The sequence below is a fragment of the Mastigoproctus giganteus genome, chromosome 1 (assembly GCF_048544385.1).
Source record: "Mastigoproctus giganteus isolate SK-2022 chromosome 1, ASM4854438v1, whole genome shotgun sequence".
NCBI classification, from domain to species: Eukaryota; Metazoa; Arthropoda; class Arachnida; order Uropygi; family Thelyphonidae; genus Mastigoproctus; species Mastigoproctus giganteus.
In genome coordinates this window covers 208,285,461-208,304,276 of record NC_143575.1, presented here as the reverse complement: position 1 = coordinate 208,304,276, position 18,816 = coordinate 208,285,461, and the positions used below count along the sequence as shown (strand labels likewise).

The window sequence follows — 18,816 nt, the reverse complement described above, 5'->3', positions numbered from 1 at the left end:
CATTCCAATCTAAAATCCTCACCCTTTATCTAAACCAATAAATGTGCTACAACTATTCACAATAAGGATGTAGCACATCAGAATTGTCTTGTATCAAAATCTCCAGCTTCAAATGATTGAAATAGTTATAAATCAATCCAAACTCAATTCTGAACAGGCTAAGAGTAGAAAACTTTTCTCTTATCTTTCAGGATTATCGGATGTTCCCCTTTTAGAGGTTTGTAAATTTAAAGATTCCTCATGCGAATTCTAAAGAAACTCGTTGTGTCCTGCTCTTTAATTGTATGTGGAAAATGGATGCCTTCTTAATCAATACCATTATTTTGCTTATCAGTAAATACAGACAGAATAGACACTATTTTTCAGTGGTCTAAAAAAGACTGTCATAAGAAGGTTCTTGAACTTTGTTTGTAATTAGCAATTCTCTCATGCTATTCTACATTCATAGCATTATCTTCTTGATCCCCCTCATTGTATACCCCTCTAGAAGATTCTGTATCGTGGTATTTTTACTCGCTTCTGTTTTAAGATCTTGGAAATAAAGGAATACATATACAGTCCATTCCGGTTATTTGGGACGCATCGGGACTAGTGCATTTTGGCCCGATTAAGCGGCTGCCCCAATTATCCGAAGTTTCATGTAAATAGTTAAAAATACAATGCACCCCCCTTACAATTGGTTCGCTGTAGAATCAAATCACGTTACGACGAACTCAACATAGTAAAGCACCGTTCGCTATACGATGTGCAGTAAGCGGTGGTCATTGTGATCACCACTTGTGAATTAAATTTTAATTCTATTAAACAGCGATTCTTATTAGTGAAAATAGGAGGAATATTATCCACAGGCTATAAAAGCAAAGATATTTAAGCACAAATTTACCCTTTATTACCTTGCCAATTAAAAAATTAAATGATACGTGAAAATTGGAAGAATATACATGATAATTGGAATAATTAATAGTACTGTAATATGTACATACTAACTAAACTAGTTGACATTTCTGTTCACTGACATTTGTGGGTGGGGGTTAAAATTTAAAACAAACAGTAAAAAGATAAGCAATCAATAACAAAGAACACTGCACACACAAATTGCAAGTAACACAATACGCGCAAGCGAGAATGGAGTAACGAGTTACAAAGCTTTAAAAATAGGAATGAAGAGAAGATCTGAAAATAAATTTTTTATATGATTGAAAATTTCATGGAAGTGTAAACACATTTCACCATAATAACCCACAGAATTCCAGAAGTCGGTATTATCGTAAATTCAGTAAGATCGAGTTTCCTGTCCGTTTATAAAAGATGTCACTAACAGAAAAGCCCAATAAACAGGTGACTGCTAATTGTCTTTATTGTTTTATGGTTGTGACCTCCAGAATTTCTACCGAACCACGTAGTACCGTCGGAGACAATTGTAGAGTAATCTCCAGTGCTGTGGTCTTGTGCCCCAATTAAATGGCATGCTGTCCCAATTAAGCGAAGTAAACCCTGGCTATTTTCTTGACTGGTTTCTGTTTTTTTAAGATTTTCCCCAAATAAATGGCTGCCCCGATTAACTGGTGACCCAAATAACTGGAATCCACTGTATATGTAGGTTTTTTTTTTTTTTAATGTATATTTGTAAAAAAAAAAAATTATATTTAAATATAATATGTATATTTAAATATGCATATTTAAAATAAAAAAAAATTACAAATATCTCTATTCGTGGCCATGTTTTCTCGTTCTTGGTTAGTGCTTTACAGCCACTGATGCTTGTCTTTCTTTACTGTTATCTCTATTTCTTCTTATTATTTAGTATCTCTTTAATTACATTTATTTCAATATACAGTAGAACGTTGGTTATCCGGTATAATTTGAAAGGCTGATCTTTCTTTCTTTTTTTTATTAACAGTAGTACAGTAAGCTCCGGTTATAGTGATCATATTTGCAAATTGAAATTTGATAATAATAAGCGAAAGATCGACTTTACTACCTGTTTATAACAGATTGTACAAACAAAAATCCCAATAAACCAAAAACTGTAAATTGTTTTTATTGTTTTACGGTTGTGATCTCTAGCTATGTGACCTTCGGCACCTCCGTAGCCAGGTGAGCAGGAGTGGCAGTGCGTAGCACGCGCTTCTTGATTAGACCGGGGTTCGAGCCTGTGACCACCAAATACGGAGGATGTGGAAAGGTCAGGGAATGACCACCGCATATCCCCGGAGCAATATGACCTTAGTTGCTAATGCTCCTAAATAATAAACATAAAACATGTGACCTTCAGAAATGTACTTTAGAAAAATACCACAGAGACTACTGGGTTTTCTTATAAACCATGAGTGAATTCAGATTAGTTTAGCTCCAGATTCAGTGAAAGAATAATATCGGCCTGAAACTGTACGATTTATTACTTTTCTCAATTTTTTCCGGTAAAATGTGAACGAAAAGAAAACGCGTAGTTTTAACATTCCAACAAAAAATGGAAGTTATTAACAGAATTAGAAAAGTTGAATTTCTAATGAAATGGTGAAAAATTTACGGCACCAAGAAAAATTTCAATGCTATAACAGAATTTGTGTTGATTATGGATAGTGAAGAAGGATCCAGCAGGAAAAAAACTATGTTGAAACCTGAAAATGCTGCTTTAGAGATTGCACTCAATTTATTTTTTTTGTTTTCTTCAGAGCGAAGTTTAGGTGAACCAGTGTTTGACCCAATGTTGTGTGAAAAAGCATTAGATTTTAAGGCAAGCACAGGTTGGCTGAAAAACTTGAAACTGAGACATAGTATATGTGAACTAGATATTCAAACCTAGAACTTTCTGCAGATGAATCAGCGGTGGTGTCCTTTAAAAGTAAATTTGCTTCAGTTATAGCAAATTATGAGAAAGAAAACGTTTATATAATGTTTAGACGGGCTTATTATGGAAAGCATTACCGAGAAAAACCCTAGCCACTAAAATAGAAATGCCTGCACCAAGTTTTAAGATGCAAAAGGGCGAGTTACAATTGTTATGTGCGCAGATGCCACTGCGATACACAGATTGTCTGTGCTCATTATCTGTAAATCGAAAAAACCGAGCACATTTAAAAATCTTTCTAATTTTCCTGTTTTGTATAAAAATCATAAAAATGCCTGGATGGATGTTTCTGTTTTCCGAGATTGGTTTATAATTTTTTTTTTATTTAATTAATCTTACCTTACGATAAGGTAAGACCAGATTAAATTTATTTAATCTTACTACAAAAATTATCCAGATAATTTGGCTATCCAGAAGAGGACTGACATCAATTATTCAAGATAACCGATGCTCTACTGCACACATATATATATTTGCAGCTGTGTTAAGTGCTGAAACTCAATATTTTCGGTCACAGTTCTGTTCAGCTGCTCTACCTAATGGCCATTGGCTGCAATATCAAATTACTTACACCTATGTCCATGCCTTTAAAAAACTGTAGAAATTCAATAATGCACATTCAATTTCCCCTTATTTTTTCCCCAAACAAGTTCTTGAAAATGGCATTATAAGATCTTTCTTCGTTGTGGATGTGACCAAATAAAAATTTTTCAACAAACATCTCTATCAGTAGAGATGTTTGTTGAACCATGAACAAGAAACATGGTTTTATAGCACATCAACATCTTAGGCCATATTGCACTAGTGTATGATGTCTGAGCAAGTATGTGTTTGCAGGCTGGAAAACTATCTACTCAAGTAAAATTAGGGCATGGCTTCATACTAAAAGAGTTACAAAACATCATCAAAAGTAGCAAACCCAGTTTTCTCATTGCAGAAAATAAGGCATAGCTTCATTACTGGATGAAGCTATACCTTGAACAATGTTTTGCAACTCTTGTGACATGAGGCTATTGCCCTAAATTTTATTATTTTTATCTGCTGCACCATCTCACATATTGTGGATATATCCTGTCCTAATTTGGTCACTAATTGACTAATTTGTGTCACTTCCGATGGTCAGCAGTGCATAGCACATGCTTCTTGATTAGACCGGGGTTCAAGTCCATGACCACCAAATACGGAGGATGCAGAACGGTCAGGGAATGACCACCGCATATCCCCGGAGCAATATGGCCTTAGTTGCTAATGCTCCTAAAAACCAAATAACAAACAAACAATTCTACGGTCAGCTACTTCATGTGATCTTTAATGCATATTATGTCAGAGTGAATGAGTGCGTGCACGCATGCATGTTGTGTAAGCTGGAATAATGCAAGGGAAACCTACTCCTGCTGATCGCAAGTGGACTCAACAGTAATTACTTTATATCGGTTAACTACAGCCTTGACTGAAGAAGTCTAAGAAAACTTGAAGTCTCCAATGGGATTTGAACCCAGATATCTCTTCAAATAACCTGTGGTTCTTACCACAGTTCGTAGAGAAAGGTCTAGCTCTGCCATTGTTTATCAACCATATTTTTTTATTAGTCTTTACTTCTAGGTTGAATATTTATGTTTTTAATTTACCTAATTTATATTCAGGGATTTCAATGTGTGATTTTTGTAACACTACATACACTTAGTGACCTGCTTATTTAGTATGATTACATCATCCATTTACACCAGCCAATTGGAAACAGCAGCACATGACTACCAGGTGGCAATAATAAAGAAAGTAGGTAGATACAAACGGATACTCTGTTTGCATGTGCACGAATGCAAAGTGATTAGTGCAAATATCATGGTCACTTCTACCTTCTGGGGTGTTTTTGCCCAACAATGGCTGGGTGCATCACAAATGGTCCAACAACCAGCCAATGGCAGTTCTATGGCTGGAGGAAGTTTATTAATATGAGAAATCAATGGAAAGTGACATGAATTGTACAGGACACAATTGGTAAAATTATAGTGCAGTAAGTGGTGTGCAAAGGGATATTTTGAAATGCACTGAGCCCTGTAATGGATGAGTTATGGCAGCAGATGACCTTACTAGGGTCCATTCTTGTCAGAGAATAACAAGCAGTTATGAAATAAGTGAGCACAAGCACACCGACACTGGATATTTTAAGGAGTGGGTTAAGTCATCTAATCTGACAAATCCCAGTTACAGTTATTCTGTGCCAAATCTAGGACCAGGGTATAGTGACAGCAGAACAAATCAATGGACCCATTGTGCCAGATTGGTGGCAGAAGTGTAATAGTGCGAGAAGTATTTTCATAACACACATTAGGTCCCCTGAACCAGTGGATCATCTGAATACCACAGCCCTTGAATGATGTAGGAAGTGTAATGCTGTGGGGGAGTATTTTCATAGCACCCATTAGGTCCCCTGACGAACCAGTGGATCATCTGAATGCCATAGCCCTTGAATGATGTGCAAAGAGGCTGTGGCATTCAGATTTGAACATTTTTTGTGAATCAGGTATATTGCTTAATGCTCCTGGTTCACAAAACCCCTACAACTTTTAACTACTTTATTCTGCAACTCTGCTTTACTGAACTAGAAATTAGAATATACGATTAAGAAATTTGTTACCACTAGCTGTGAAGAATCTGTCCTGAGTTCCTCGGAAATGTGTCGGTTTGCTACTCCTGTCCACTCGAGGCGGAGGCTCTGGCTGAGGTGGTGATCTTGTTTTAGATAAATGATCTACCATAAATGATTTAATTAAATTATTCTCACATGCAAAATTATTTATATATATATTTTTTGGTGAATAGTCAATTTAAATATACAGCAGACTCGATTTACCGGGGATTGGATTGACCGAGACACTTCAAGACTTCAGTAAAAAAAAAAATATTCGCCAGAAATCATAAAATTCAAGTAATAAATAGAATAGGTATAAACAGATGTTTTGCAAGTCATAAATAAGCAACAAGAAGTGGCGTTATAAGTTGTGATTGGGAGAGGAATGTACCGATTATCCTGCAATCCCTGCTATCTTCATACTCAATGCTCAAAAAAACAATAGAAAGAGAACGAATATTTAGTTTGTTTCAGTGCACCGCGTGGATTATTGTGTTCCATCGCATGGCAAAAAGAAATTTTGTTTTTATTTTTGTTAGAAGGGTTGAATTTTTTTTTATAGTAAATATTTTTTACTATTGTGGATTACTGTGGACACAGAGTGAAATGGAGACAGAATAAATAATGACAAGTTTAATATTAATTGGAAAACATACATATATTAAATTAGATACATATAAAAGCTTTCGGTTAGTTTGCTAACCTTCATCGGTCAAACTGACAGTTAAGAGTGTGGAACATGAGGGCGTGTACTGCCAGTCATATATATGAACTGCGTGATGTGATAGTTAATTGTTGGATGTTGAAGCTTGAGGCTGTGACGCATGTGAACGTTGCCAATGTTTGTCATTCATCAAAATGGTTGCTTCAATGATAGGGTGGACACAACATCCACTGCTCCCATTGACTGAGGTATTAGAGCATGTGATGTTCAATGACTCCAACCAGGTGCGTCGCCGGTAGTGGCGGGACCTATCTACAATCACAACATTGTGGTGTGGGTCATGTCGTGGTGGGTTGACCAAACCTGTTCGGCAATGGCTGAGTGTTCTGTGTCCACTAAGCAGATAGCTCTTTCATGTTCAGAAAGACGTTTTCCGAGCCATCTCCCAGTTTCCCCAATGTATCAGCTAGTGCAGTCACGGCAAGAGATGCAGTAGACTAGATCACTTTGTAGTGGGTACCAGTGTTTTTACTTTAGAGATGAGGGATCATAGCTTTCTGCCTGGGAGTTGTATGCATTTTATCCCATGTGATTTTAGGACCCTAGAAACCTGTTGTGATAGGTTTGGGTAGTATGGGATAAAGGCGCTCACGGTCGAGTCATTACCTTGGATGTTCCTGTTGGTCGCTACTTGGTCATGTGTCTGTAGGTCACACCTGTCAAGGGTATTGGTGGGATAGCCAAACCTCACAAGATCCGCCTTGACTTTAGCAATCTCAGTGTGCCTATCATCTACAGAACTAGAGTGGGTCCAGGCATGGGTTAGCAAGGTTTCATGCAGTGGCAAGAAGATGGCTACGCGCGGGTGCTGACCGCGCGTAGCCATCTTGGTAAATTAGCCAGCACACATTGGTTTACAATAGACAGTTGTCTTCAAGCACGTGTCCTTTCCTTGGACAAGGGTGTCTAAGTATGGTATGGTATGGTATGGTATGGTATGGTATTGTCTGATTCTAGCTTGATGGTGAATTTTATGAAAGGCAACAGAGAATTGAGGTGGTCTAAGAGTCAGTCACCCAAATTTCTGGGGATAACCACACACACACACATCATCCATGTAGCGACACCAAAAGGTAATGGGATCTAGTACATTCATCAATGCATGACCCTCTAATTCTTCCATCGCGATATTTGCTGTGACTGAACTAACTGTGGAACCCATGGCTGTGCCATACACCTGTTGGTAAATGGAGTTGTTGAACATAATTGCATCACCTGTTAAGCACAGTCTGAGGGCAGTAGGGATATCGTCTGGCGTTAGTTTGGTCCTGCTGCCAAGGGTTTGTCGTTATCCAAGAGTTCCTTTGCACATGTGATGGCAAGTTCCACTGGGATGGAGGTGAAAAGTGACACATGAAATGATGCCATGATTTGATTTTCTGAGATGGATAGGATTGGGATCTATTCTATAAATTCACTACTGTTGGAGACGGTGTTGGTGGTGTTGCCTACTAGGGGAGAAAGGAGCCCCGAGACAAACTTCGCTAATTCATAACTTGGCGAGCCACAACAGGAAACGATGGATCTTAATGGTATACCTTCTTTGTGAACCTTCGGTAGTCCATGAGAATTGTGGAATCTGGCAGCTGGAAGCAGGGAGGCAATTATGTGTGGATTCTGTTATTTTCTTCTGTTTAAACCAACTGTTGACAAGGATGTTTACTTTTGACTCCCATTGTTCCAAGGCTTTAATGGGAGGAACGGTTAAGGGTTGGTAAACAGAAGTGTCCTGCAAGAGCAGCAGGACTTTCATCTCGTAATCTGCGCGATTCATTACGACTGTTCGACATCCTTCATCTGCCGGTAGGATGACGATGGATGATGCAAAATTGCTGCAGTTTTTAGGCAAATTGTATCTATTGTAAACCAGTGTGTGTGTGTGTGTGTGTGTGTGAGAGAGAGAGAGAGAGAGAGAGAGAGAGAGAGAGAGAGCGCGAGCGCGTAGCCATCTTCTTGCCACTGCACAAACCTTGCTAACCCATGCCTGGACCCACTCTAGTTTTTATTTTATTATTTTATTTTTTATTTGGTAGTTGTTGGTGCATCGGCTTCTGTGGCCATAATGTGCCTCTCAAGGTTTTTGCAGTACTTTGATCCAAGCCCGAGGCGGGATACGAACCCGCGACCTTTGGGTTGCCAGGCAGGCACTTTACCAATCCGGCTAGCCCGGTCGGCACCCACTCTAGTTCTGTAGATGATAGGCACACTGAGATTGCTAAAGTCAAGGCGGATCTTGTGAGGTGTGGCTATCCTACCAATGTGTTAAACACGCTTCTACGCCTAAAGCAATATCAGTGATTGGTGGGTTTCTTGGGAGAACAGCAAATTTCATACCCAGTGTCAACAGATCTATTTGTTCTGTAGATAACTGTTTGTTGCTTAAGTTCAATACAAATTGTGTGCAATTTGTGGAAGCGGTACTATACCAATGACAAGATTCACGGGACTCACCAATTAAAACAGTGACCTTATGTTTTTGATGTGTACAGTAGCGTTCAGCTTCTCTGATGGCTTGGGAGCATAAGGTATGGATTATATCGGTGTAAACAGGATCAGGAACTAAACTTCTAAGTTTGACTAGCAGGGCTGCTTTACTCGAAGCATTTTGTTGTTGTTGTTGTTGGAGTGGGGTTTAAGGGCGCAAGGGCTACTATGGGCAAATTGCGCCTGTTACTTTAGTCTAGAAATGACTGTATACATTACAGGAAATAGGTCTTAAAGTGACTGTAGACGTTAATCGTTTTCAGGTAAGTAAAAAGTTCTGCGAAATTGCTATCATCTCCAAGTATATAGGATAGTTGTAGAGGTTTTTTGTAAATTAAGCTTTGATTTGAAACATGCAATTCTAATTGAATGGTAATGTGCACACTCAATTTGAATGTGCTTAACGGTAAGTAGGCAGTTACAGTGTAAGAAAAGTGAAGGATCTTCTCCTAGCAGTAAAAAGAGGTGCGTTAGATGTGTATGGCCAATTCGTGCTCTTGCAAGCAAGACCTCTTTGTGCCTGTTTAGTCTGAAACTGGATCTCCACAACTGTGGATTCTGTTTTATCTCAAGAAGTTTGTTTCCTGTCTGGGTATGCCACATTTCAGACCACATTTCAGTACATATCCGTTCTATGATTGGTTTGAAATCAGAGATGGAGTCAAAACAAGCAAGGCAGTTTGCAGCTTCATCTGCACGCTCATTTCCTGGAATTCCGATGTGGCTGGGTATCCAGCAGAATTTTACAGTTAGCTTCTTTTCATCGAAGTTACATAACTGTGATCTGATTTGCATGGGAATGTTGTAGTTTATTCTGTAAGGCACTCACTGCACTTAAAGAGTCTGTATATATAATGACCTGGGTATTTAATAGGTCATTAAGGAGATTCAAAGCCATTTTTATTGCATACAGTTCAGTTGTAAAAACACTGCATTCAATTGGTAACTGGACAGAGACAGTGGATGTAGGAAAGACTACTAATGCAGCTCCTACGGATATGTCAGTTTTTGAGCCATCTGTATATACATGAAGGCTGTGAGTATTAGCCAAAGCACGAGCATCATGTAACTGTCTAAAATTTTGATTTGATAGGGAGTATTTTCTCCATTGAAGAAAGGAGTTATCACACAGAGGTATATATACAGTAAACCCCCGCTATTCGTGGAGGTTACATTCCTGAGAAATGCCACAAATACTGAGTTATGACTCCCATAATAATAAAGGGGTTCTGTTCCAAAGTATGAAATATATAAGAAAAACTAGTCTAAAATTTTGTCTATATATATATTATATGTACCTTCATAATGACTATGTACATAGACAGTACATAGTGAAATGCAAGCATATGGCAACGAAATGAAAAAAAAAGAAACAATTTAATATTAAATGTAATATTTATTAGAAATTTCATATGTTTTTGCTAGCTAAAAAACTTATCCCACCAGTGCTATCACCAGTTTCGCTAAGGTGCTGATAAAGGAGTTTTGCCTTTTCTCGAATAATGAGTGAACTTAACAGAATTTTATTTTGAGTTCGGTCTTCTATCCACAGATTTAAAGCTTTTTCCATTTTTTCTAATTTAACATCATGAGTTACAGAGCAAATTTTTGAAGCAATTAGCGCGCTTTCATGGACACTATGGCGGATTTTTTCCTCCGATTTCTTGATTGATCATACCGTTGACTCATTGATTTTGCAACTGAGGAGACATTTTCACCATTAGAAATTTTGTCTAATAACTCAATTTTATTCGCTAATGTCATCACCTTCTTTGATCTTTTCACATTTCCCTTGTTATTCGTAGCCATATTTTGTACAGGTTAGAAAGAACTTGTCCAAATAAAAAGTCACTTTCTTCCATTAACACACTCGAAAAAGTCTGTTTTACACTGCAAAATGGTAGATTTGTCACTTTTGTAAGCATATCAATTTATAAATTGATAAATTTATTCAATTTATAAACATATAAATTAAAAGCATACGACGAAACCTTCCACGACAATCGCATAACACATACTGAACAAGGATTAGCGAGAAACATCCACGCCGCGATTTTGTCACCTCTTCCCCCACCCACTGAATGCTGTTTTGATTGGGAAAGATAATTTTAGCCACGCTCATGTTTTTTTTTTATGGCGGAAAATGTTCACGGCGCTTTAAAATTCACATTTTTTTTGGTTCCATTTTATATTAAATCAGCAACCACGAATACAGATACCGCGAATAGCGGGGGTTTACTGTGTTGCCCATGGTGCTTGTATTACATCTGCGGCATGAGATATATTTCCAAGATAGATGTTCCAGCATTGCATTAGCTCCTGTTTTCATTGGGTTTATTTTTATAGAAGTTTGTCCATTGAGGTTCAAAGAGATATGTCCAGATGGGGTGATAAGGGATGCTATGTAATTTGGCTGCATAGCTGAGAAGCAATACTTTTCTCCTAAAATGTAGTGGAGGTTCATTGGCATCTATACACAGACTTTGCACTGGGGATGTCTTAAAAGCTCCTAAAGTAATCCTGAGAGCACTATGCTGCACCGGATTGAGCCAAGCCAATGCTGTCTTCTGTCCAGAATCATAAACTGGGGCTCCATAGTCTAGACAAGATCTTATCAAGGTTCGATACAGGTGTAAAAGTGTAAAGCGATCAGCTCCCCATGCCATAGAACAGATAACTTTGAGCATGTTCATTTTTTTCATGCATTGAGTTTGCATTTGCATTATATGTGCCTGAAAGTTAAGTTTAGTGTCAAGTACTAGGCCCAAGAACTGGATATTTTTGCTGTGTTATTGGTTGAGTTCCTAACCTTAGCTCAGGATTTGGATGGAGCTGACGTTTTTTACAGAAGTGAATAGCAGTTGTTTTTGTTGCAGAGAGGTGATAGCCATTGTGGGATGCCCATGATTCTATTTTATTTATTGAGAGCTGCAACTGACACTCGATGGAGTGCATATTTTGTGAGTGGCAGGATATTGTAAGGTCGTCTGCATATAGATAGGTGTCGACATTAGCTGGAATATTGTCCGTAGCATTGTTTAGCCTTACTGCAAAGAGTGTTGCTCTAAGAACTGATCCTTGTGGGACTCCTTCTTCTTGGACAAATGTACAGGATAGTGAATTACAGGAACATACTTGAAAGGCTCTGTTTTGGAGAAAGCGCTGAATAATTAGTGGTAGCTGACCCCACAGTCCTATGGCATACAGATTTTGAAGAATGCCGTAGTGCCAGATGGTATCAAAGGGTTTTTCGATATCCAGGCAGACCACGACAAGATGTTCTTTACGTATAAAAGCATTCCGTATGTTGGATTCTGCCTTGATCATAAGGTCTAGAGTTGACCAATTTTTCTTAAAGCCGTACTGGTTCTTATTCATTATTGAATGAGATTCTAGGTACCACACTAATCGAGCGTGAATAATTTTTTCAAATTTCTTACCAAGGCAACTGCTAAGAGATATTGGCTGATAGTTTCGTGGATCTGATTGATCCTTTCCAGGTTTAGGAAAGGCAAGGACTATTGAGTGGCGCCAAGAAAGAGGATAGTAACCTTCTGAGAATATCTGGTTAAAATAGGTCAGTAATGGATTCAGAGCTCTTTTATTTAGATGTTTAAGCATCAAATAATTTATCCCATCAGGCCCTGGTGCACTATTAGCTGATCTATTTAAGGAGCTCTCTATGCAGATGTGGCAGAGGTTTCAGAAAAGCATTCTGACAGGGCATTTGCAACTTCCACTGGGGAGGTCTTTACCTTTCCAACTTATGATGGGTGTTGATTTCGGGAGGGATTTACCATTCAGTTTTTTGGTTTTGTCCCAAATTTTTTTACTGTTGTATTTTTAGTAATGGTGGAAGCAAACCGGATCCAGGAATCTTTTTCTGCCTGTAACGGGCCTTAGCTTTAAGTTTCTTGAAGTTGATCAGGTTGTTAGTTGTTGGGTACTTATGAAACAGATTCCAAGCTTTATTCTGTTCTTTTCTGGCATCACAATATGCATCATTCCACCAGATATTGACCTGTCTGTGAGTACCAACTCTGGTTTTGGGTATAGCACAGGTTGCAGCTGTTATTATCTGTGTAGTAATATGGTCAGTAACATCATCTATAGGCTGGGTTTTAATGATTTGGTCATCAAAGGAAGCTGCATCGGTGAACCTGTTCCAATCTGCTTTGTTAAATTTCCATTTTATGCAGCTGGCTATATGTGAGATTCTGTGTTTGCAGTTTGCAAATAATTGGATAATGGTCACTATTCAGTGGGTTATTTGAAATTAACCACTGAATGACTGGAAACAGTTTTGGGGAACATATTGATAAATCTATAGCAGTAGATGTTCCGGAGGGAAAGTGGATATGAGTGTCAGCACCAGTGTTTAACGAGATGAGATTCTGGTTGTCAAGAACTGTTTCAATGATTTTTCCTCGTTTATCTATCTGGGGAGATCCCCACATAGGATAATTCCTATTGAAATCTCCAAGCAGAATGAAAGGAGGTGGAAGCTGTTTTATGAGATCCTCCAGTTCTTTCACTGTGAATTCTTTGTTTGGGGAAAGGTACACAGAAACTATGGTTAGCATAAAATTCAAAACAATACGTACCACTACAGCCTCTAATGTGGTCTGCAGACGGATCTGTTTTGTAGGATTTTTGTTGTTGACAAGTATGGCTATGCCTCCTCGTGTTGAGTTGGTATCGTTTCTATCTTGCTGATAGACACTATAGTTTTTAATCGTTGGCGTAACCTGTGGGGTTAGATTGGTTTCCTGCAGGCAGAAGCTTATTGGATCATAGATATCAAAAATGTTGCTTCGTAGACCTCTACAGTTCCATTGCAAAATGTTTTGCATTATTTAGATTTAGCAGTTGGGTAAGGTTCTGTATATTTTTTTATCCAGCCTGTTTGGATCAATCTAGTTTCAACCTTTCGTTTTTTGAAAAGGTAGGGTGTCCAATGTCCATGTCATCCTCTGCATGTAAATTTAAGATAGGCTCATCCTGTGGGATAGCATCAGTGTCCATATTTGTTGGGCATGGTTTGTCTTCAATGTTTGGAACTGATGCTTTTAATTTTACAGTTTCTCACTGAATATCAGGAGCAGTTGGTGGGACTGTTAGAGGAGTATTGCTAGTGCAAGTTACTTTACGTTGTTCTGTTAGTGATTTCTGTGGGGATGATAACACTGATCGAGCCTAGTCGGCTATTGAAATGGATGGGGGCAATGTGATTGCTGTTTGTGTTCTTATTGATTAGTAATTCTGGGTTGCCGCAACATAAGTAACTTTTGGCATGGTGAGCATAACGTGCTTCCTAGCTTCTTGGTAAGTAACCTTTTGTTCAAATTTGTATTTTTGAATTTTTTTTCCTACCCTCCAGAGTTCACATGCTTTTGAATATGCTGGATATTGGCCTTTACAGTTTGGGCATTGTGGCATTTCTGCGATGCAATCTGTTTGTGTGTGGGTTTTAGATCCACAATTCGGGCAGACAGTGTCTCCTCGACATAACGTTTGAAAGTGTCCAAATTTTTGTCATTTGAAGCATCTGATAGGGTTGGGAATGTATGTAAGGTCACACATGGTAATTCAGGTATCCGGCTTTGACATATGATGGTAAGGTTGGTGTGCCAAATGTGAGAATAATGCTTCTAGTGGGAACAAGTTCACCATATTTTTTAATCATTATTCATTTTGCCTGGATGACTTTTTTCTCTTTTAGTTCTTCAACAAGCTCATCTTCAGTAAAATTCATTAGGTCCCATTTTGAGATTACTCCTTTTGAACTATTTAAGGTAGCATGAGGGGTGACCTGTATAGGTATTCCGCCAAAAGTTGATATTTTCAATAGGGTCTGAGAATTCTGGTGCTTAGCTGTTTCAACTAACAGATCACCAGATCGTGGTCTTTTCACCATTTTCGGTGAACCAGCCACACTTTCTAAACATTTCTGAATTAGAAATGGGGAAAGTGCACTCGTAGGTTTGGTTGTAAGAGAGTGGAGTATAAGGTATGTTGAAAGTTCCTCCTGATTCTCATTCTTACGTAGTCTCTTTGTTTGTGATACGTCATGATCGGATTCATTCAAGTCATGAGATGAGCATCTAGGCTCAAGAGCTGGGCAATTGTCAGTATCCATGGCTGCTCCTTTTAGCCCCGGAGGATAGCTTTTCCCCCAGGTTACCGGCCCCACCATGTGGAGGCAGGAGCAGTGTTACCTGCCTCCACGTGGTGAGCCAGTAACCTGGGGGAAAGTGACCAAGCGATAAGAGGTTAGTGGTTAGTGTGTTATGTAGATTAGTTCTATATACAAAAAGAAGAAGGTAACATTTCCTTTCTTTTGGAAAGCTTGCTTCTTTATTTAGAAAAGCAGAAAAGAAATAATTTTTGCAAATAAAGACTTGAAGATTCTCAGTAATCTGCTGATTCTAGAGAAGACGCTTTCTAATTCACTTTTAAACTCGCTTTGATCACTCGCTTGGCACTCAGGGCCGAATAATTTTGTAAGTCTTGATGAAGGCAGCCGATCCAAATGTTGAGGGTCTTGTAGCTAAAGTTTTGACAGGCACGTCGCATACATTCGTTAGGAAATGAAGGTTTGTAGAGAAATCCTTTTGGGATGACGTTGTTTGACTTGCACCCGTGGGCAAATCTGAGATGTTGTCTACCACGAGCTATAAAAATGAAGTTCTTTTGAAGTTTCATGACTATGTCATATGTTTGTTGGTCAAGAACAGTTCAAATATGATTAAAGAGGCCTGTGTGCTCTGGATTCATTATTACTATTGTGGATTACTGTGGACACAGAGTGAAATGGAAACTAACCGAAAGATTCTGTATGTATCTAATTTAATATATGTATATTTTCCAATTAATATTAACCTCAACAGCCTTCCTGTCAGAAATGAAACATTCTTTATTCAAACTAAAGAAAATCTCTCTCTCTCTCTCTCTCTCTCTCTCTCTCTCTCTCTCTCTCTCTCCTGTAATTCACTAATGAGGTATTTAAATAGAGGGAAAAGTGCTATACCTAGATATACAAGAACAGGAGGACAAATGTAGCCATGCAAACCCCCTGCCCACTGAGCACTGCACCATTTCACTGTCTTCATCTACTGGCGCCACACCACCATTCAGAGCTTCACAGGATGCAGTTGCATCTACTGCATGGCCTTGATTTACTGCAGTGAATTTAGCTCCACTAGAACACAGTCATCCTGCTTCAATAATAACAGCAATAGCTAGTAGTTAATGCCTAGGAACTAGCTATTAGAGATGAGTATATTTCTAGCACCTCCTATGGCAACACTACAGATGATGCACTCCCTCCCAGCCATTCCTCTCTTCTCAATATCCACCCAATCCACAGTCACATATTTCTTCACACTTATTTTTATCTGACTGACTTCAATTCCCCCTGCACATAAACCAAAATAACTGCAAACTTTTTCTCATCATACACATACTCAGCAACCATGACACACCTACCATACACACCCACCTATCCCCATTCCCTCTGCACTCTCCTCTAGGAACCACTCTCCCTCCTTCTTCTTCCTCCCCTCCTGCCACTGCCCCTGAACAATCAAGGTCAAGGTTAGCAGTGTTGGAGTTTCCACCCCTCCCTCTTCGTTTGTCTATGGCCTTTGAAGACAACTATACATCCAACTTCCTCCCAGCTATCTGCTTGACAGATGGATTCACAGTTCAGCTCCTATATCCACAGAGCTTGAGCATTAAGCAGCCCACTGCCTTCTGCTCCCCCTTTCAGTCTGCATGGGTAGAAGTGGTTGTAATCACTGTCCTCCACACACACTGGGTGGAAAAGACCCCAGTTCAAATTCTGCTGATTTGAGTAGATTGGGTAAACTCAATGCCAATGGAATCCTTCCTCTTGCTCAGACTACACATGAGGGGACGTAAATTCAAATTGAGGAAGGTTGATTATCAGAAAGATGTGTGAAAATTTGTTTTCAGACAGAAAATAATTGATTATTGGTACAAACTTCCATCTGGTTATGGAGGTGGGAAGTTTGAATAAATTTAAGGAAGAATTAGACAAATTATTAGAGGTGCTGGGCAAATAAGGTGCGTAATGTTGTTAGTGTTTTTTTTTTTTTTTTTATGCTGTATAAGCTTTCTTTCCTTGCATCACTTGCCATTACTAATACTAATAAATAAAAGTATAAAACAATACAACATATATATATCTACTTTAATTTTCATTAGGTTTAACGAGAGAGAGAGAGAGAGAGAGGGGGGGGACCATAAATGAAAAACAATGCAAGACAAATGTATGAAATATGAACTTGCAACCACCAACAAGTAGCAGTTCTATACTGTAACTTCATCCTCTAAATCAGTGGTGTCCAACCTTTTCCCGTACGGGGGCCATATTCAAAGATAGATGTTTCACGGGCCGCACAAAGTGATTTGAGAAAAAAATTGTGTGTCACATTTTCTATATCTGTTACTCGTAAAAGTTTTTTTTTTTTTTTCCTCTTTTTCGTTTTTTCTTTTCAAGCTATATATACAGGGTGTCTCAAAAATATTGGTACAATCGTTTAGGGGAGGTAGGTAACATCTAAAGGAATGTGAATCGCATAGGAACCCATAACTGGAAACATCATGGGAAAGTAGTAGCAGAAGAAGAAGAGTAGAAGCAGAAATGACACAAGACAATAATAAGTGACAAACATTGATTTGACATATTAACAATGGAGTACGAGATGGATGCATTTCATGATGTTACAACAGATGCTCGAAAGTTCCACCATGAGACGCGATGCATGCGTGACACCGACGCAGCATGGATTGGCGGACACGGTCGAACACACCTGGAGTTTCTTTGACAGTAACAGCAGCACAGACGAGTCTCACCACGCGATCCATTTCTGTCTCCACAGGCGATTCATACACGATAGATTTGAGGACCCCCACAGAAAGAAATCAAGGCTCAATAAATCAGGGGCCAGGCAACGGGTTCACCACAGCCATTCCAGCGATGCCCAAAACGCCTGTTCAAATGGTCACGAACACACCTTCCATAATGGGCAGGCGCCCCATCGTGTTGAAACCAAATCTTGCGTCTCACATTTGCTGGAACATCGTCAAGTAACCCTGGTAGAACTTGTTCAAGAAAGATCCGATATTTAGCGGAGTTCATGCGGGATGGTAACAGGTATGGGCCGACTAAGCAGTCACCGACTATACCTGCCCACACATTTATTGCGAAGCAATGTTGTGCAGCATGGGGGCACACAATGTGTGGGCCCTCTGCTAATCCATACACTAGGTGCATGTCTGCCAGCTCACAGTTCGTATATCGATGCATGCTCTTCGTGAGGCGACTACTGCTTGAATGAGTAAACCAGAAATTTTCCCTCTCACAAACTGATGAACAGCGCCGTGTACCGACTTATGGTGACGTTTCCGGTTATGGGTTCCTATGCGATTCACATTCCTTTAGATGTTACCTAATTCCCCTAAACGTTTGTACCAATATTTTTGAGACACCCTGTATTAAAAAAATGCAAATTCCCAGGACTTTTATGTGCAACAAATCTGTCAGTGATTTATTTTTTAGATTTTATTAAAATTATAAAAATATTACTTACTTTTGTTTGCTTTTTTTTTTAAAATACTTTACTTTTGTTTCTGTTTGAAATACTTCACTTTTGTTTTAAAAAAAAAACAAAAGTGAAGTTTTGTGAACTTTACTTTTGCTTTTAAATGTTCATTTTATAAAATATACAACCTGAAAAGGATCACTGCTTTTCGATATTTAGGTGAATTAATAAATATAATGATAAACCTAAAACTGAAATATTCAAAAATTTTATTAAGTACAATACACAGTAACATTTACTGGACAAAACTTAACATTTAATGAGATGACTGAGACTGGATATTTTTAATAATTGTTCAAAATTTGGTTGCAAATTTGTGACACCAAACTCAATACATAATGAAGATTATGTACTGATGGTATTTCTCAATGGAGCTCCAGGTCCTGATGGCATTTCTCCACACCTGTGCTCCTGAATTTACTCCTGTTCTATGCCACCTTTATTCACTTTTTTTTATTCCAAAGGTGTTTTTCCTTCTGCTTGGAAATTTGCTCAT

The 18,816-nt window shown here is 38.6% G+C and overlaps 1 protein-coding gene across 6 annotated transcripts in view; it reads right to left on the bottom strand.

Annotated features, from left to right (window-relative positions):
* LOC150091482 (tight junction protein ZO-3-like) overlaps positions 1-18,816 on the bottom strand; it is a 549,427-nt gene that overhangs the window by 37,575 nt on the left and 493,036 nt on the right. For 5 of the 6 annotated variants that reach the window (XM_090375872.1, XM_090375842.1, XM_090375863.1 and 2 more), the window contains exon 24: positions 5,490-5,603. The exons of the other annotated variant lie outside the window; for it this stretch is intronic. In XM_090375872.1, coding sequence (XP_090231998.1) covers positions 5,490-5,603 — 114 coding nt within the window. The remainder of the gene's footprint in view (positions 1-5,489; positions 5,604-18,816) is intronic. 6 annotated transcript variants of the gene reach the window in all.